At 49.1% G+C, this 20,627-nt stretch overlaps 2 protein-coding genes across 2 annotated transcripts in view; one reads left to right on the top strand and one right to left on the bottom strand.

The window, feature by feature from the left end:
- Positions 1–1,757: 1,757 nt before the first annotated feature.
- On the top strand, positions 1,758–7,076 carry hpda (4-hydroxyphenylpyruvate dioxygenase a; the record flags this gene model as incomplete). Its single annotated transcript, XM_079739016.1, has 13 exons — positions 1,758–1,778; positions 1,968–2,030; positions 2,694–2,798; positions 3,241–3,283; positions 3,384–3,466; positions 3,638–3,727; positions 3,858–3,964; positions 4,160–4,237; positions 4,724–4,886; positions 5,290–5,361; positions 5,597–5,719; positions 6,000–6,116; positions 6,990–7,076. Exons 3-13 carry the CDS (start codon positions 2,718–2,720, stop codon positions 7,074–7,076), a joined length of 1,044 nt encoding a protein of 347 aa, XP_079595142.1. The 5' UTR covers positions 1,758–1,778; positions 1,968–2,030; positions 2,694–2,717.
- Positions 7,077–10,349: 3,273 nt separating this feature from the next.
- Positions 10,350–20,627, bottom strand: part of rnf43 (ring finger protein 43) — a 58,222-nt gene continuing 47,944 nt past the window's right edge. Inside the window, exons 3-9 of the mRNA XM_079737500.1 lie at positions 16,832–16,918; positions 15,860–15,991; positions 14,980–15,081; positions 14,404–14,559; positions 13,796–13,898; positions 10,831–12,270; positions 10,350–10,490 (exon numbers count right to left, since the gene is read on the bottom strand). Coding sequence (XP_079593626.1) covers positions 10,465–10,490; positions 10,831–12,270; positions 13,796–13,898; positions 14,404–14,559; positions 14,980–15,081; positions 15,860–15,991; positions 16,832–16,918 — 2,046 coding nt within the window. The 3' untranslated portion in view covers positions 10,350–10,464. The remainder of the gene's footprint in view (positions 10,491–10,830; positions 12,271–13,795; positions 13,899–14,403; positions 14,560–14,979; positions 15,082–15,859; positions 15,992–16,831; positions 16,919–20,627) is intronic.

The raw sequence follows: 20,627 nt of genomic DNA, 5'->3' as shown, positions 1-20,627 counted from the left end.
TTTAATTTCTTTCGGTCTGCAACTCTTTCCCCTTCTTTTTTAAATTTCCTTATTACTCACTCATTAAATTATGGGCCCAGACCAGTCGAGTCTCAAACACCTTTAGATAACCTCTAATCATCTTTTCCTATGATCCCAGATCGTCGTATTAAATCAACATGTACCCACGGTTGATAAACCAGATATGTAAACACGTTTAGCGAATAAGTAAATATTGATGTCTCACATGACGGGATAATTTTGCCCTCAGTATACCGTACTGAAAAATCCTATTTTCGGTTGTCTTGGCAATTTTCTTTTGAGAAATTGTGTCTAGGACTTCTTATTGCAATTTTGTTGGATAGAATAGCATTTAAACTATACTAAGAGACCAAAAATATCAAAGCAAAATACTGTTTATTCTGTGTGTGTGTGTGTGCGTGTGTGTGTGTGTGTGTGCATGTGTGCGTGTGTGTGTGTGATATGTGAGCGTCCATGTGTGTGTGTGTGTGTGTGTTTGTGTGTGTGTCTGTGTGTGTGCATGTGTGTGTGCAAACCTGTGTGATGGTTGTTTGTGTGTGTGTGTGTGCCTGCAAGCATCTCTGTGTGCTTGTGTGTGTGTGTGTGTCTGTGTGTGTGTGTGTGTGTGTGTGTGTGTGTGTGTGTGTGTGTGCGTGTGTGTGTGTGTGAGTGCATGCATGCCTGCAAGCAAGTGTGTGTTTGTGCGTGCAGCTCAGTAGAAAAGCCAAAGATTATTCCAGTTTGTCTGCCTCGTAATCAGCTGACCTTAAATGCTCTGTGACAGTCCACAGTCAAACAAACTTTCAACCCTTGGTTCACTTAGCATTTATCTTTGCATTTAGCCTTCAGGGGTCCTTTTTGTTATAGCACATCTCTAAAAATGGTCCCTTAAGCCATTACAGTGTCAATACAGTTAGAAAGCACTTTTCGTTATGAATTAGTCTTAGTCTTTCGATATTTGTCTCCTATTAGTTTCTGTTTCAGTTTCAGACTTTTTTCTCTATCAGTTGGTAGGCCTACATGGAAGCACATACTGTGGTTCCATCTAGGGGGTGGAGAGGGAACATCTAGTTTGGCGTGACTTGGGTTTACTCGCTTGTTTTCTTATACAACCCATTGCTTCAAAAACATCTAGAAATTAATCAAAAAGTTTTTTTTGAATTGTGCGCTGAGTGTTAAAACTAAAGGGTCTATAGAAAGTTAATAACATCATCCATGTCTCCATCCATCACCTCCCTTCAGGTTGTTATAAGATGGTTGTTAATGACAGACATAATTGTAGGCATTATAGAATAACAAAACCCAGCCATTGGCCAACAGCCCTTATGACCACATAGGGGCTGGTATCGAATGTTTAAAGTGAAGCAGAAGAATAGGGGGCGTGCAGGTGGGTGTCAATCTGGACAACCAATCAAAATGCTCCCTAAACCCAGTACTTATCTGTTGGCTTTCATGTTGGACACTGATTTTGATATACTGTCTTTCTAATTGCACTGCATGTGGAATCACAAGAATGGTAAGCATCTTAACATCTTCACATTAAACCCCTTTGTGGGCATCCATTGAACGCTTGTGTAAGACCTAATATTGTGATAATTGATTAATCAATTGTATACACTTTTGTTCATGTACATGGGATTACTTTGTTAAAATACCTGCATCCTTATGTGTTATGCATAAAAAACAACAACAACTCTCTTCTGAATGGTTACACTTTAATTGAGGATTGCCCCAACTGCTTTTCTTCTTAGACGAGCTACACAGATAAAGGCGAGAAAGTAAGTAAGCAAAATGTACTAAAGAAAATAACGTCACGATGAGTCATGCATGCAAGTTAAGTTAACAATTAAATCTAAATTATTATTTATTTATTTAGGAGGAATACACTTTAATTATCTAGGAAGAATACTTTTGTATGGAATGTAAACCATCTCATTTGTACTTTCTAATACACTTTATTTTTCAAGCATGCAAGAGGAAGATTTGTCCGCTTTCATCACCTTACCTTCTGGGTGGGAAATGCCAAACAGGTAATGAATAGAGAATAGAGAGTGTTGTCCTTTTTAACAGGCAGATATTACAATTTCGCTGTGGTGCCAGTAGTTGTTTCAGTAAAGGTTTATCACTTTGTTTTTTTATAGTTCTGCGTTAGAATAGATCTACAAACTAGATGCCATTCAAGCTAATAAAGCTTAAACATTTAGTTGTGTTTGTGCCTTATTGAACTTCAACTTGAGTTGTTTATACATGCAGATCATTACTTATACACGCTCAAGGCATTTGAAGAAAGAACCTTTCGGATAGAGTAATGGTTGCTCTAGGCTCAGATTGTTTTGCTGGATGATCTGTTGACTTAAGCTTCCTAGGGACAGTGAAAGTCCAATTTTTTCCAGAACAAATCAATTGGTAAGCCATGCATAGTAGGCCCACATGGCATTTTCGCAACAGCACTGCCACTTTGATTGAAAAGCTGTTTGTGCTTAGAATACATCAGGGATTGATAAATCATTAATTCATTGATCTGAAGGCAATTCATATATATATTTCATCAGTTTCTATGGAACTCTTGTCATCTCATATCAAGTCATTCCTCATTGGAAAGTTCAGTCAGTAGCGGAGAAGTAGGCATTTTCAAGTGTCAAAAGAGTCAAAATGCATTTCTTCCTGACGATAACTTTATTTGTGTCGTGCAGTCAGCGTCCTTCTACTGTGATAAGATGGGCTTCGAGCACTATGCTTATAAAGGGTTGGAGACAGGCAGCCGCGAAGTGGTGTCCCATGCGATCAAGCAAGATAAGGTATGGATTGTGTATATCACAAACATACACACACACACACACACACACACACACACACACATACATACACACACACACACACACACACACTCACACTCACACTCACACACACACACGTAGATTGCATGCACGGAAACGCACAACAACAAACAAACATGCACACATGGACACGCACATACACAAACGCGCACCTGAAGCACTCACCAACACACACACAGGCCTTCACATTCGCACGTACACACACACACACACCCATGGGCAAGCTAGCACACGAGTACACAGTACACACTCTGAAGCATTCACACGCACACACAGACACACATACACAGACACTCACCAATCCACACTCACTCAAACACATGCATAATGTTTGAATAATTGAATGTGAATAGGGGATTTGAACTAAATAACGATCAGTGTCCCTCTCTATGTCGCCCCACAGATTATATTTGCATTTGAATCTGCATTGAATCCAGGAAACGAAGGTGAGTTTTTCCTTGAGTATAGTTGAATATTTGTAAATATTTACAAATGTAAAAAAAAAAGGAAACAACGAGTTTTGGGCTATTGTTTCTTTTTTTTCAGTAATGGGAAGGCATCTGATGAAACATGGAGATGGAGTCAAAGACATTGCTTTCCAGGTGGAAGACTGTGACTTTCTGATCAAGGTAAACACACATTCCTCTGAACACTTAAACCGGTCTACAATAAATGGCCCCGTGTTCAACTTTCAGCCAGCAGATGGCGTACAAGGCCCACAGTAAAACAGGTTCCCCTAAGAGAGGGAGAAAGGTCTCGTAACACTTTCTGAACCTATCCCAACACCAACCTCTGTGCAGACAGCTAGGGAGAGGGGGGCAGTAGTAGTCAAGGAGCCCTGGGTGGAGGAGGACAGCAATGGCAAAGTCAAGTATGCTGTGGTGCAGACGGTGAGTCAACACCGACAGCGCTACATTCATCACAAGCTAACAAAGGCTAGCTTACATTGTATTATGCTCCGGTGAAAGGTTTTTTTCTTCTTGGCTGGTTCATTTAAAATCATGAACCTTTCGTACACAGTATGGCGACACAACGCATACACTCATCGAGTACCTGGGCCCTTACAAGGGCCTGTTTTTACCGGGCTTCAAAGAGCCACTGTTCAACGACGTCCTGCTACCTACCCTGTAAGTTTATCGTCTTATTAACTTTATTTATTTCACATTATATATTCATTATTACCCCTCATCACCCTCCTGCACTCTGTGTCTCATTAAAATAGATTTTTCCTCCTCCAAATAACTTTAATGATGACTATGATGATGTGGATGATGGTGTTTTTTCCACTAATGGACCCGAAATCCCGCAATCCCTTTTCCCAGTCCCGCAGCAGGACTCTGCTTTATTGATCACATTGTGGGAAACCAGCCCAACGACGAGATGGGGCCAGTTACAGACTGGTAAGCAACCAGCACACGTATGCAGCTCTCCAGCGCACCATTCACTCATGGGGGGGGGGGGGGGGGGGGGGGTCTGGGGTTGGGCCAAAGGACAAGCAAACAACAGTGAAGTGGTCACTTCAGTGCTACGGTTTGAGATCCAGCAGCCGCCGCGGATAAAGAAGGCCCGGGTCCAGCATTAGAGAGAGAAAAGCTCTCAGCGTCAAACATTAACAACACTTCTCAAATGCACAAAGCAGCACTGCTGCCCACACACCTATGTTCAAATATTTACAGTAAAATAATTGATGTTTACACTCCACGGATCCCTGTCGCTGATGAAATAAACGATTACATCAAGCAGAGAACAAAAGGAACCGTGTGGCAGCGGAGAGGGAAAAAAATCCACTGCGCTTTGAAGTCGGCGGCTTATCGCTTATCGCCCCTCGTTTAGTTCCAACTCTTATCTTATTTGTTCCGCTGACTTTTTTTTTTTCTCTCTCCCAGGTATCAGAAGTGTTTGATGTTCCACCGCTTCTGGTCGATCGACGACAAGCAGATCCACACGGACTACAGCTCGCTGCGCTCCATCGTGGTCACCAACTACGAGGAGACCATCAAGATGCCCATCAACGAGCCCGCGCCCGGCATTAGGAAGTCCCAAATCCAGGTACCCACCAGGGCCAGCTGACCCTGACGGCGCTGGCTAGCTTAGTGGTGCATGCGATGAAGGTCATCCACCTTCACCACGTCCACGTCCACAACCTTCACTTCATCCACATCCACCACCTTCACTTCATCCACATCCACCTCTAGCTTCACCTCCAACTACAAATCCACCACCGACACCACCACCACATCCACCTCTAACTTCACCTCCAACTCCCAAGTCCACCAACACCTCCCCATCCACCTTGACCACCACCACCACCACCTCCAACTCCACCACCCCATCGACCACCACCACCTCCCCCACCACATCCACATTCACCAACACTTTACCACCACCTCATCCTCCCCTACCAGGGATTGACTTGTTCCTTGTTCACCCATGTTCTCTCTGTTTCCCCCAGGAATACGTGGACTATAACGGGGGTCCCGGCGTGCAGCACATCGCCCTCAACAGCTCCGACATCATCCAGTCTGTGAGTCATCCCCCACACCGCCGCGTCTGGCTCCCAGCACACAAAACGCCGATAGGGTACCGAGGGCCGATCAAAAATGAATCGGCAGCAGGCAGCACTTAAAAGCGCTCAAATTCCACAGAGCTTGTTTCTTTTCGGGTGGCAAGCAAGGGCAGGCCCTGATCCTGATCCTGATCCCCGGTTGATGTTGTGTCTTCTATTCTTCCTTCCTTCCTTCCTTGTTCCTGCTCTACAGATAGTAAACCTCCGAGCCCGCGGGATGGAGTTCCTCTGCGCCCCCGACGCCTACTACGTGGGGCTGCGGAAGAACCTGAAGAACGCCAAGATCCAAGTCAAGGAAGACCTGGACCGGTTACAGGTGAGGCTTAGGCTTTCACCACAGCGTCTGTCCAACCCCGAAAGGCCCACTCCCTCGTTCAATACACAACCACTGTTTTCAACCCTGGGCATATGGATTAATATATATATTAGTGAATAAATATATTCGTGACACTATGTCACTATATTGAAATGTTCTATCGTATATAAAATGCAACACTATTTCATTTCTGTTTTTGTCTATCTCCTTTTGTACACAAAATATACTCATCAGATCACCCCCCCCCCCCTCCCTGCTTTGTATTGATGCATGAACCCAGGAGCTGAAGATCCTGGTGGATTTCGACGACAAGGGCTACCTCCTCCAGATATTCACCAAACCGGTTCAGGACCGGCCCACGCTGTTCCTGGAGGTCATCCAGCGGCACAACCACTTTGTACGTCGGGTCCTTCTCAAGCCTGGCAGCCCTCCATAAGTACACCCCACCCCCCTTTGCAAACAGTCACTGGACGTCCCACACACCAGAGGGGGAAACACACCTATGCCTCAGTGCTTTGTTCTAAGCACGACCTATTAAACAAGGCGAGCCCGCGTCGCTGTTAAACAGCCGCAGCCGTGCGGACACCTGTTTGCAATTCCCACCCAACTCGAACACCGCAGAAGCCCGCTTGTAAATCCATCACAGGCGCAGATTAGAGAAACCTCCCCCCCCCCCCCCCTCTCCGCTTTATAACAACACAATGTTTGGATCGAGTTCCCCCAACCTAACCCTGTTCTAAACACACACACGGCCGCCGGAGCACGTCCACTTCAAAGCGGCCGGAGCATGACCCCGGCGGAGGAGCCGGGACAATGTTTACATCACTGTGGCGCGTCTAACCCTGAGGGCTGTCCGACTGGAGCAGGGGCTTTTTGAACCCGGCCACCCCCAGAGAGAACAGACATATACAGAAATGACTTGGGCTTGGTGGAGGGTTCGGAGTCATAGCATGTGTTACGCTACTTCATGCATATTATTTGTCATACATGTTTTTAATGTTTTCTCTCTCTCCCTCTCTCCGTCGCTCCCTCTCTCTGTCTCTCTCTCTCTTTCTCTGTCTATGTCTATCTCTCTCTCTGTCTATGTCTCTCTCTTTCTCTCTCTCTCTCTGTCTGTCTCTCTCTCTCTCTGTCTATGTCTCTCTCTCTTTCTCTCTGTCTATGTGTCTCTCTCTCTCTCTGTCTCTCTCTCTCTGTCTCTCTCTTTCTCTCTCTCTGTCTCTCTCTGTCTCTCTCTTTCTCTCTTTCTCTCTCTTTCTCTCGCTCTCAGGGCTTCGGGGCAGGAAACTTCAAGTCTCTGTTCGAGGCCATTGAGAAGGACCAGGATGCTAGGGGAAACCTCACAGCAGAAGGCTAGCCAGAAGCTTTCTACTGATCCCCCCCCCCACATCCCACAACAATGGAAGGAAACTTTCCTCCTTGTCATTAGAAACCACAAATGCATGTCATTTTACATTATATCGATTCTAGCTTTCCCACCACCACTACAATTAGCTAAAAGTGCGTCAAGATGTCAGTGATCAATGGAGGGGGAACGTGAGTGTGTCACCCTGATGCAGTTTGGTGAAAAGTGTCTGTAATCATGGCTGGAGGGAGGATGGTGTAGACTTAAAGAGGGCTGGAGTCTTGACGTCGGTGCGACGGTATTGCGGTAGACGCTGCCACGATAGATTAAAATGCGGGCGAAAAAAATCCATTCGTCAGTTTCTATTTCAAAATAATTTATTTGCATATAATTGGAATGCGGCCAGGTTGATACATCTGCGATGGCACTGGTTAGATTCATAAAGACTCGTTCAATACACAACCACTGTTTTCAAACCTGGACAAATGGATAAATATATATTAGTAAATAAATATATTAGTGACACTATGTCACTATATTGAAATGTTCTATCATATATAAAATACAACACTATTTCATTTCTGTTTTTGTCTTTCTCCTTTTGTACACAAAATATACTCATCAGATCTGTGACAGCTCCACAGCGACTGTACCCCACTATAAAAAAAAAAAAGGCAGATTCAGCTCAATATTTTTTGCACAAGAATACAACAGGAAAGACCCTTTTAAAAAGGATAAAAGTGTCCACAGATCCCCATTTGATTTTGTATTGATAAACTGTTTAACCTTTACCGTGACAACGTTCAATTACCCCTGGGTGGTGGTTTTCCATTCTCTCTTCTGTCGTGTCGGTGATCTTGCCTCACAGGTCATGTACTCCTAAGCCAAAGTGCTGCTTGTGTTTCAGATCTTTCTTCCGATCGTAATCTAGTATGAGCATTCAGGCCACAATAAATATAACAGACGAGCAGGGTTTGTTTTTTTAGCAACGGACCGCTTTGTGACATTCAAAATGAGGTATAAGCACAAGGAGTACGGAATATATAGAAACAAAACGTGTGTACAATTGCCCCTCAACTTTTGGCTGATTGAACCTGGACGTGGAACTTCTTGCCAGCTTTAAACACGGGTCGTTGCGGTTGATAGTCGAGGCAAAAAAAAGGGGTTGGGGAGATTATATGGCAGTTATTAAGGTGTAGTTCACTCATGTTTTCAAAGCTTGCCTCTTTGGTTAGACGACGCGTATAAGAGCTTATAGTGAAGGGGAGACGTTGGTGGTGATCCTCAGCCCTGTGCTGCCCTCGACTAGGGGAGAGAGAACTACGTTCATAAGGCACATGGTACGGGGATAACATAGAACCCGGTTATCAAACGTACCCGGGAACGTAGCGATGTAGCCTCTGCCAGCCACTCTCCTGTATATTTCTTTGCTAAGTGCTAACGGCTCTAATACCAGATCATAGCTCTGCTTTCTAAACCGAATGCTGTATGGAAACGACCTCGTCTTCGTTTATATTCCCACTGTGCTTTTTTAAAGATATATTTCGGCCACAAAGAGTATAAAAATGCTATGATCTTATTAAGTGTTTCATTTTAATGTTGTAAGCATGGTGAAGTCTTGCATAGTTAGAGAGAAGACTTGGCTTTAAAGTCATACAGGCACACATAAGAAATGTATTGGTTGACATAAACGTGGATGCAATCTTTGGAGAGAAAAATACCTACATATTTTTGTGGACAATTCAAAAGATGGGAACAACGCATTAAGAACAACTCCCTCACCAAATGACAAATGTGAATTAGGTTGAATCTCGTGTTTACCAGTACTTTACTTTCTACAGTTATCCGGCAATACTTATGACCACATAATTCCTGAATGTGAACCTTTCTATGTTTTTAACTTCTATATGGTTTCAATGGTTGATAGGTACTTTAGCCAAATTAGCTACATCTGTCTTCTATTCCAGTGTTTTTAGATTTCCTGAGATGTTTCTCAGTTTCAGGACATGAATAATAAATAGTGGGAGAGCGCTGACATAGCACCAGAAAGGTGCTAAACCACTTAGATGCTTGTTGTACAAAGAGCATGGCTTTAATCCACTGAGATTATTATTAAGATGTGTCTGCAATGTCTCCATACATGAAGATCTAGGCTTGGAGGCGTCCTTCTCTGAGGACTCAGCGGGGTGTCGTTCCCAGACGTATAAAGTATAAAAATGGAAGGACGGGGAGAAAATGGTCTGAAAATGTCTACTAGGTACGACCGTCCAGACGTCTTTCGCTCTGCCTCCCCGAAACCAGCACTGAGGTCCGACATGAGAAGTAACCAATCGACACACAAATAAAAAAATGAGAAAAACAAAAAAAAAGCAGCGTGAGTGAGAGAAAAATAGCTTGTGATTATGCTGACGGAATTCAGTCAAAACCGGTACTTAAAAAAAGAGGAAAAAAAAACAATGACCCCATACATAAACAAATGTGGGACAAAAAACAGCTGCCATTACTGAAATATTATGAATACAAGGCCCAATGCCGCTCCCAGCTACCACTGTGAATGATCTGTGTTTAAAGGGGCTGGAGAAAGCTGGACGTCTCTATCTGGACCTGGGGGGAGGGTGGGGGGGTATTGAAATGACTATTCGCTACAGCAGTACCTTTTGTGGACCCCCGTGGCGAGGGGGCGTGTTCAAGATCCTGAGCTGAGGTAGGCCGGAGAGACAACACTGTTCTCTCAGCTGAGAATGTTTCCCAGCAAAAGGGTGGGAGACAAACACAATACAAAAATAAATAGAATCAAGCATGCAGAGAGAAAAAGTACCTCTTTGATAAAGATAGGGTTTTTTTTGCGTCCTTTAGGGATGGAATCTCACTTCACTGGAAGGCTCAGACCCGAAGCAGCGATCAGTCTTTTAGTCTTCGCCCTCGAGAGAATGAGCCTGCTACACATCTCAATATGAAATACGGTTCAGTATGATTCAATGACAAACCATTTGATGACTCCCCCCCCCCCCCCCCCCCACTTCCCCAAATAATGACCCCTCCTGGTGGACAAACATTGTAATGGTGAATCTGAATCTGGTCACAAAGGGATCGACGAGTATGACAACGACTGCATTTCGTACAATCAGAGAGTTTTTTGGACAGCATACAGAGAAGCCCATAGCGGGTGTTGTGTGAATGTTGTTGTTGAGCCGACTGTACCAGTCCATCCTTGAGGCTTATTCATTGTCCTGTGCCTTGAGTGCATCAAGGTGTGGCAGGGGGCGGGAACAAGGCCATGGTGTGGAATTCAATTGGAAGACATGAGAGAGAGAGAGAGAGATGTGCCAATCATAGGCTTGTCCTTTCTGGCTCCTGTGTAGCAGCGTGAAACTGGGGGGAGGGGGTATACGACAAGTCCTCACACACCAGACTCCTCCTCTGATCCTGCAAACACACCACAAGCAGAGTTAAAGACACCGGCAAATGGGTAATTGACTACATTTCCTTGTCAACAAAGTGCATTTATACAAATACAACAAAGTAAGAGTTTTTTTACACTCCACCGATAAATCCCGTCAACACAAAATGTACGGCAGGAGTTGACGTCCACTGTCTTGGCAAAGACTTAGTCAACTGACTTAGCATTTTGCCGTCCCACCTGGAATGGGCTAAAAAAAACTGCGCGGCCGTGGCGTTGCGTCAACGTCCGACCGTAACTCGGCCGTTACCCACGACCCGCTGAGGGCCGACCCGGAGAGACGCGGCCGTCGACGGGGACACTCACCCTGATTGCGGTGGCACGCGCGGCAGTACAAACAAACGTCCGTGGCCCCGTGGTGGCAGCGGAGCCCCAGGAGCTGGGGCTCCGAGTGGGCCTGCTGCACCCGTTTCTGCCACACCACGTGGGCCCCGCCGCAGCAGGGCGGCCAGTCCTCCAGGCCCCCCCCAGAGTCCAGGATGAGGGGCACGGGCAGCAGGGCGGCGGGCCGGTCGGGCGGGGGGCAGCAGTAGCCCGCCCCCTGGCCGTAGTGGATGTGGATGCTGCAGTCGTCCTGCAGGTCCAGGCTCTGGGGGAAGCCCACCGACGGGCCCTCGTGCCGGCACCCGCCCCTCCTGTGGGGGGGGGAGCGGCTCTGGTGGCAGCAGGGGGGCGGGAGCTGCTGGGGCTGCAGGGGGCCCGGGGCCACGGCGTGGGGGTCGCGGTCCAAGGCCTCCGTCCCGGGGGGCCGGGGGTTGGCCTTGGGACACTGGCAGGGGCTGTGCCTGGGGGGGCCCTTGGGCGAGTCCCGGCCCGGGGCCGCGGCGGCGGCGGCGGCGGCGGCGGCGGAGCCGGAGCTGGCCTCGGCCGACGGCGGGGCCCCCGGGTCCTCGTCGGAGCCCCTGCCGGGGCCCGGGCCGGGCTCGCCGTCCTCGTAGTGGTGGTGGCGGTGGCGGTGGTAGTGGATGTGGCTGAACACAGTCTGGGGCGGGGGGCCCTCGGGGTAGCCCGGGCGGATCCCCGCCGAGTCCAGGGAGCGGGGCCGCGGCGCCGGGGCCTCGGGGCCCGGCCCGTAGTACACGAAGGGGTCGTAGTCGCTGCTCAGCGAGCTGCGGAAGCTGGAGCAGCTGCCGAAGACCCCCTCCAGGGACACGTCGGTGCAGTTGAGCACCGAGTCGCTGGAGGAGCCGTGGCAGGGGCCCGAGCTGGAGTCGCTGGCCGGCCCGTCCGCCAGGTACCCGCTGCGCTCCGTGCCGTAGCTGCCCCCGGAGCAGCTGACCGGGGCCTGCCGGCCGCGGGGGGCCGGTGGGCCCCCGCCCCGGCCCTGGGGGGCCCCGTGGGGCGGCCGGGAGCCGGACGCGCTCCGCTGGGCGGGGCAGGCCGAGCGGTAGTTGTGGCAGGGCCGGCGGGGGCCGTAGTGGTGCGTGGACGTCCGGCAGTTGCCCAGCGTCCTGTGGGGCCTCCCGGGGCCCTCGGCGGGCAGGTGGTACCCGCAGCCGGCCCCCAGGGGCCTCCCGGCTAGGAGGCGGAACGTCTGCGCGTCCAGGGGCGCGGCGGCGCTGTAGTGTGCTATGGAGGGGTAGGGCCCCGAGGGGCCCGCTGGGTACTCGGGGCGCATGGAGAAGGGGACGGCGTGGCGGGGGAAGGGGTGGCTGTGGGACGTGTTGTACTGCTGGGGGAGCAGGAAGCCCTGGCTGTGCTCCGGGGCCGGCTGGAGACGGGCCCTCTGGGGCAGGCGGTCGGTCCCTGGGGGGGGACAGGGGAGAGAGGTCAGAGAGGGACACATGGGGGCCCCTGGGGAGGGACAGCGGTGGTCAGAGAGGGACACATGGGGGCCCCTGGGGAGGGACAGCGGTGGTTAGAGAGGGACACATGGGGGCCCCTGGGGAGGGACGGGGGAGAGAGGTCAGAGAGGGACACATGGGGGCCCCTGGGGAGGGACGGGGGAGAGAGGTCAGAGAGGGACACATGGGGGCCCCTGGGGAGGGACGGGGGAGAGAGGTCAGAGAGGGACACATGGGGGCCCCTGGGGAGGGACAGCGGTGGTTAGAGAGGGACACATGGGGGCCCCTGGGGAGGGACAGGGGAGAGAGGTCAGAGAGGGACACATGGGGGCCCCTGGGGAGGGACAGGGGAGAGAGGTCAGAGAGGGACACATGGGGGCCCCTGGGGAGGGACAGGGGAGAGAGGTCAGAGACGGACACATGGGGGCCCCTGGGGAGGGACGGGGGAGAGAGGTCAGAGAGGGACACATGGGGGCCCCGAGGGGAGGGACGGGGGAGAGAGGTCAGAGAGGGACACATGGGGGGCCCCGAGGGGAGGGACGGGGGAGAGAGGTCAGAGAGGGACACATGGGGGCCCCTGGGGAGGGACGGGGGAGAGAGGTCAGAGAGGGACACATGGGGGCCCCTGGGGAGGGACGGGGGAGAGAGGTCAGAGAGGGACACATGGGGGCCCCTGGGGAGGGACGGGGGAGAGAGGTCAGAGAGGGACACATGGGGGCCCCTGGGGAGGGACGGGGGAGAGAGGTCAGAGAGGGACACATGGGGGCCCCGAGGGGAGGGACGGGGGAGAGAGGTCAGAGAGGGACACATGGGGGCCCCTGGGGAGGGACGGGGGAGAGAGGTCAGAGAGGGACACATGGGGGCCCCTGGGGAGGGACGGGGGAGAGAGGTCGGAGACGGACACATGGGGGCCCCTGGGGAGGTACGGGGGAGAGAGGTCAGAGAGGGACACATGGGGGCCCCTGGGGAGGGACGGGGGAGAGAGGTCAGAGAGGGACACATGGGGGCCCCTGGGGAGGGACGGGGGAGAGAGGTCAGAGAGGGACACATGGGGGCCCCTGGGGAGGGACAGCGGTGGTCAGAGAGGGACACATGGGGGCCCCTTTCAGTAAAAGGGACAACCGCTGGGACTCACTGCCAGACCACTTGAAATGATCCCTGCATTTGACCCCTTCAAAACAAACACAAAATTGCGGCAAATTCAGCAACAATCATGCTCGCATACTTCGTTTTTTTTTTTACAATGTGCTCTCTATATGTCTTTAATAATGTTAATCTTTTTAATATTAGTATTTTTAACCAGATTCCCCACTAGGCGTCGTTTAGCTTTGGCTAGAAACACTATGATGCAAACATCGGATGACTCAATGTCCCACGGTTGTCTGTGTTTCTGAATCGGTCTGTAAACCTTAAAATAAACAAGTGGTGGAAGCTCAGGCCACGGGGGGGGCGACAGGTGGGCAGGCCAGAGGCCCGGCGGGGCTTACCCATGATGTTGTGCATGCACAGGGGACAGGTGCGGTGCTGCAGGAGCCAGGGGTCCACGCAGACCTTGTGGAACTCGTGGGCACAGGAGATGATCCGCAAGTCCTGCGGGTACGGACACAAAGCCGTTATGATAGAGAAAAGAAAATTAAGGATCGTGATTCGTCTATTCAGATTCAATTCACAACTTCAGAAAAAATAGATTTTACTTTTTCATATATATACATATACATTTTTTTAATTATGTCTTAGGTTTGCCTTTGTTTGTTTACATTATTGCAGTTGGTAGATAGAAGTTTTAAGCAGCCCTATATACTGAATCGAGAATCTATTTTGAGTCGAGAATCTGTTCGATCGAGAATTGATTTAAAAAAGGAATCGTGACCCCTTAACGTGAAATCAAATCGAATGTCGAGACACTGAAAGGTCCCCAGCCCTAGAGCATCAATCACTGTTGGACACATGTAGCTAGTGTGTGCGTTTGCGTGTGTCATTGCTGGGGATCTACATTCATGTTCTAGATCCCCAGCCCTAGAACATGAATCATGACACAGTTGAAAGGGTGTAAATCCAGACATCTCCCTGTTCCCTCCTAACTCTGTCCTCATACCTGTCCGTCCTGGAAGTCCTCCAGGCAGATGGCGCACACGGGGCTGGAGTTGGAGCTGCTGGCCGACCCCCAGGCCCTGTGGTGGCGCTGGGAACCTGAGCACCCCTGGGTGCTGTAGGTCTTGGTCTCCAGGCGGCTGATGGCTCGCATCGTGTCCTGGTGGAGCGAGTCCTACGTTCAGAAACAGCCCTTGTTTTAAACGCTGGGAAACGGATGGTGTGCTCAAACATCGCCCCCTGTTGGGGAGTACAGGGTATTGCAGTGGTCGAGGGACAACCGAAACGTTTTGAGTTTGTCTAAAGGGAACATGTCACTTTGAGCTATTCCTCAGACTAAACACGTACTTTTGATGGTGGTGTTCAGTGAAAGTGGCACTCCCCCAAAAGAGGATGCCTTGTTACGCTCTCTTAGCTCTGTAATGTCTGGAGCTGCAGTGTATTTGTTCAGGGAGGTAGTATTAATATTCTTGTTTTGAGAGGTCCCGATTTAGTGCGTCGGAGATGTGAAACCAGTAATCTTCCTGTCTAGGCGGGCCTGTCGTGATGGCGGCGGCGGCGGCGGGCGTCGTCCACTCACCCAGGTCCTGCTGGACTTGCACTTGTAGCGGAAAGCGAAGATCATCACGATTGTGAGGATCACCAGCACGATGGTGAGCAGGATGCCCACGTCGTAGTGGGGCTGTGGAGGAGACGAAGGGCACGAGGTAGAGGATGAGGAGCGAGTCAAGCTATTTCTGGAGAGCCCCGCGGGAAAGTGTTGGGGTTATGGAAAGTTGAATCTAATAGTTTGATTCATTGAATTCAATCAAACCGCAGCAGTACGAACGCAAGGTTCATGTTGAAAGATTGAATGTTTTGCAGTATTATCTATACACATATATTCTTTATAAATTAATAATAATAACAATTAATAAACATTGACTCATTTAAGATAACAAATGGGATGAATAATACACAAATAATTAAGTGCAAGATTGGGTATGTTATTTAAAAATAACTAAAACATACGACTTCAATCCACCTATCAATGTGCTTGCCGTGATTCTAACTGAAGACAGCTCAAGAGGTAGGTCTTCTATAAATGTGACTAAAGCTCATTTAAAAACACAGCAACTTAAGGGTGTTCCTCCAACGCCCCATGCGGTGTCGTAGCAGGGCCAGTAGTGACTACAGCTAGCACAACACACAGCAGCATGCCGTGTCATAGCAGGTCCAGTAGTGACTACAGCTAGCACAACACACAGTAGCATGCGGTGTCATAGCAGGGCCAGTAGTGACTACAGCTAGCACAACACACAGCAGCATGCGGTGTCATAGCAGGTCCAGTAGTGACTACAGCTAGCACAACACACAGTAGCATGCGGTGTCATAGCAGGTCCAGTAGTGACTACAGCTAGCACACCACACAGCAGCATGCGGTGGTCGTAGCAGGTCCAGTAGTGAGCAGGGCTGCCTACCCATTTGGTGGGCTCCACGAACCCGATGCGGACCCGGGCCTCCTCGTTCTTGTTCACCAGCTTCATGAGCTCCCTCGCGTTCTCCGCCATCACGATCACCACGGGATGGGTCAGGAAGGCCTTCTCCGACAGCTACCACGGGGAGGAGATCACATCCAGTCCAATGAACGACAGAGACAGAGGCTTTGAAATAACATCTGCGCTCACGGATATAGCCCAAACTTTGGATACAAGACGAAAACTTTTATTGTGATATTCTCTATTTTGCCTCTGGGTCAATTATGGCGCCCATTCAACTCCTGATCATCCCTGAAAGGAGAGATCGCCCACTCGGCGTTCCTTAAGGAATTAAGGGATTTGTTCTTGCCCATCTGGGTGGCTAGGGTCAGGGGGGTGTCATACATATATGCCCTGCCTTTGAGACTGTAACTCTGATTAAGGGCTATACATATAAAATGTAATTAAATTGAACATAATTATCTCTTCGCCTTTCTACGTTACACCTTAACAATGACGTGGATATTACACCTCCGCTACTGTAATCCTCCTTTTATTATTTCCATACCTCAAGTCCCATCCATTTCATTTGTGAACCCCTTAACCAGAGTTGCAGCCTCAGCAGGCCTCCCAGGCAGACTATATGACCCCCCCAACTCTCGAGGGGAAAGACCAGCCCCTTAATCATGGAAGGAACTCAGGGAGAGGGATCCCTCCTTCCGGAGCTGGGTGGTAATAATAATAATAATAATAATAATAATAATAATAATAATAATAATAATAATAATAAATGTAAATTGAAGGCGCCTTTCTCAGCACTCAAGGACCCCAAAAAGTAAGAGACGTTGCAGTTGACATCAGATGGAATGGGCAGTTTTAAACAGATGTGTTTTGATTGGTAACGGAACGGGGTGCCATCACGGACTGACTAGCGGTAGCATCACAAGATAACGAGTGGAAGCAGATCCCCCTCACCTTCACAGTCATCTCCTCAGCGGCGTTGGGGTCGTCGGTGACATCGAAGATGACGGCCTGCGCCCCGCGCTCCAGCGCCATGCGAGCCTGCGGAGAAGACATAGAGATAGACAGCGTTGTTAGGGAAGCCTCGGGGAGCATTGATCGTGCCAGGGTTTGTGTAACGCGGATGGCAGCCATGACGTCACTAGATGGCAGCCATGACGTCACTAGATGGCAGCCATGACGTCACTAGATGGCAGCCATGACGTCACTAGATGGCAGCCATGACGTCACTAGATGGCAGCCATTCCCCGGTCCTGCTCCTCTGGGAACCAGCTTCCTGGTCATATATAGAAGCAGGCAGGCAGTGCTGGAATATATGGTAATATATATATATGTATATATACATATATATATATAATTGTATATGTATATACAGTATAAAGTTTGCAGTATATACTGTATATAAATATAAATATATATATACAATATGACCCCACTTGATTCTCAATACCAAACAGTAATCTAATGGTAAACAGATGTGTTTCACCTGCTATTCAACCCCCTCCTCCCCGCTCCCCACCCCGTCTTGCAGGTCGATAAACACCCCGTAGTTGAACCAGAACCCCCCAGGAAACTACAGTGTCTCAGTCAAATCGCCCGCTATCCTGCCAGCGCACAATCAGCTCCCACCAAACGCAATCCCTTCCAACGTTGCATCAGGTAAAACAACCAAGATATGCCAAGAGTGAATGTGCTGATCAGGGTCCTGTAGTATCAGTGTCCGCTTCCAAGAGGCTAGCTGGAAGGGTTATCAACCCCCCACCCCGGGAGCCCTTTGGTCGGGTACGTCTGGAGCCGTCCGGAGGGCCTTCCCTGGGAGGGCCCGAGCTGTCAGCAGGTACGATCCTGTGGTGGCCCTGAGTGACATGTTTGTGTTGTGCACGTTGCAAAGAAAGGGTGTGAGAGACGCTTCGCGGGCATTGTGAAAAGAAAACTGGCAGACAGAGCAAACAGAAGCCTTTTCATTTACTACTCAACATGTTTCCATGAGTTAGCGATCTGTCAATGCGCTGGTGAACACACGCCGCAAGTTTAAACAACCGATCAACCCGGGTCAATATGTAACACTCGAACGCCGACGCTATATACTTAACACTGGCTTTTACTGCCACACACATGTGCGCACACACACACACACACACACACACACACACACACACACACACACACACACACACACACACACACACACCGACTTTGAAGGCGAGCCAAACCTTGAGAAAACTCTGTGTCATCGCCAATCTTGTCACACAAGTTAACACTTTGTTAAAAAGAAAGTCACACCTCCAAACATGAATTTGGAGACACAGCCATAACATTCTTACAGTCTCATTCGCCCTGTATTCTTTGCGTGTTTATGCATGTTTGTTTGTGTGCGTGCGTGCGTGCGTGCGTGTTTGTGTGTGTGTGTGTGTGTGTGTGTGTGTGTGTGTGTGTGTGTGTTTGTGTGTGTGTGTGGGTGCGTGCCAATTGAATGCACTCAGCTTGTTTACGGTAATTGCGCTGTGATAGCTATAAGGAGGTCATATAAAAGCAGCACGCTGCCTTTGATCTGCGGTCCAACGATGGCGCAAGAGCCGCTCGCCCTGTTTGATTGGAACAATGATGGCGGTGCCCGTGTCTAACAGGGTGTGGTTACCCGAAGGAGGAAGTGAGTGTGATCCTCCACATGTGGGAATATATTATACATGGGGGAAGGGCTGGCCGATATTCCCTTAAAATAAAATCACTGATTTTATCAAACCAAACCTGATTATCGATTTTAATCTTTTTTTTTTCTAGAAATGACAAATAGATATATATTTTGAATTTTGGATTTTGTTTGAAGAATAGCAATGATTAACAAAAGCAAAATAAATAACACACATCTCCCACTCTGCTGCGTGTCTCAGATTAAGATGTTGGATTACATGTGTTGTGAAGATGCTTTTGGCTGCCACAGACTTTAGGCAAACTACACACTCACTCTCTTCAGCGCATGCTGCATTGTTGATATTTGATTTATAAAAAAATAGAAAATCAATATTAATATATTAATAATCGATTTTCTTTTTTTAAAAAACATGAATTCGAATTACAATTCAAAAACGATTAATCGCCCAGCTGTACCTGGGGGCTGAAATGCGTCTGATTCAAACATGGCAGCCAGGAGTCCCTCAGTGGAGGCAATGCATGGAGGACAAACTGCAGTTGACCCACATGCGCGCACGCACACACACATACATACACAAATACACACGCAGGCACGCACACCCAAACACACACACATTGAGACACACGCCTTCACATATATTCTTATACCGACAAACCCTCTCTCACATACACGCACATCTTCAAAGACACACACACTCATAAACAAACGCACACACACATACACAAACACACATCCATTAAAAAACACACTCACACACACACCCATGTTATGGAACAGTAAAAGGCCAGCTCAGACCTGACTAACCACAGGCAGTGCTGGAATATATGGTGATGTATTTCTAAAGTGACTGTTGTGGCGGCGTTATGTCATCCTAGTATTAGTAGTACTACTGCCGCAGCGTGGTCGTAGGCTGCGGTCTGAAACCCAGAGCCCTGTAGAAGGCGGAAACAGCCCAGAGGAGAAGAAGACCCATTACATGATTACTGGGAGTTATATTTAACTTAATGGCCACATTAAATCCCCCAGTGGGACGCTTACAGCGCAGTTTAAAGGCGTGCCAAGCGAGGAAACGTCAGCCTGGTCTGTGTTTTGTTTGAGCCTGAACCGTGGAGGACACCGATGTATGGGGAGGATGGCTTCTGCACACGCTCAGGGAGATCTTCTCCAGGTAGACTGAAACAAGTGGGACAACACACACCTTGCTGGACTGTGTGGCTTTGTCTGGTGTTTCTCAGTTCAAATGTCGTTGATTATAACCAACATGACGTTAGGGCCCAATGGTCAGAGTGTTTGGACCAATCAGCTTCTGTTCGAAAGAGAAGGTGATCCTTCGTTGGCTAGCTTTACCGTACCCTTTCTAGACTTACTGTAGTGGGTGTGTGTGTGTGTGTTTGTTTGGGGGGGTGGGGGGGGGATGACATTTGCATTTGTTTTTCCTGAAATCCTTCCAAGCCAGTAATTATTAGCAGACTCATCTAAAATCATCTTATTGTTTCGCTGTGGGTGACGAGGCATTTGCACCCACACGACCCCCCAAAAGAATAACAGCTCTTGTCTCAAATATTATAACACAAAACTAACACAACGACACCCCCCCACCACAGACAAACCCCCAAAGGAAAAACAGCTCCTGTCTCAAACATTACAGGATCTAACACAAGCACACACACATAGACACACAAGCAGACACACAAACAGCATTGTGCTGTGGACCCAACATCAATCACATGGTTGATGCATTGCACACACACACACACAAAAAAAAAGCACTACAAATTGTATCCAGACGTCCAGGGCTTTTCCCATTACTACTACTCAAACGCATGAGAAGGGCGCTTAAGAGAGACACACACACAGGGCTCCGCCCAGCTCTAGGGACAGCCAGCGCTGTGGGGAGACCTCCCTGGCCGACCTACGCACTGAGAGATTGATGGGGGGTGGCTGGCAGCGCTCTGTGTTGCAGACAGGGAGGAAGGAGATAAGTTTAACTCTGATGTCTTCATCAGAGTCCCCCTCCGTCTCTCCCGGGGCAGGATGAACACTCCTTCTTCCGGGTTAACCTTTCACAGTGTTTCATGAGGGGGGGGGGGGGTTTAC

This window comes from Pollachius pollachius (genome assembly GCF_949987615.1).
Source record: "Pollachius pollachius genome assembly, chromosome: 6".
In the NCBI taxonomy this organism is placed as follows: Eukaryota; Metazoa; Chordata; class Actinopteri; order Gadiformes; family Gadidae; genus Pollachius; species Pollachius pollachius.
The sequence above is the reverse complement of the archived record's forward strand: the minus strand, read 5'-3'. Positions and strand labels throughout refer to the sequence as shown.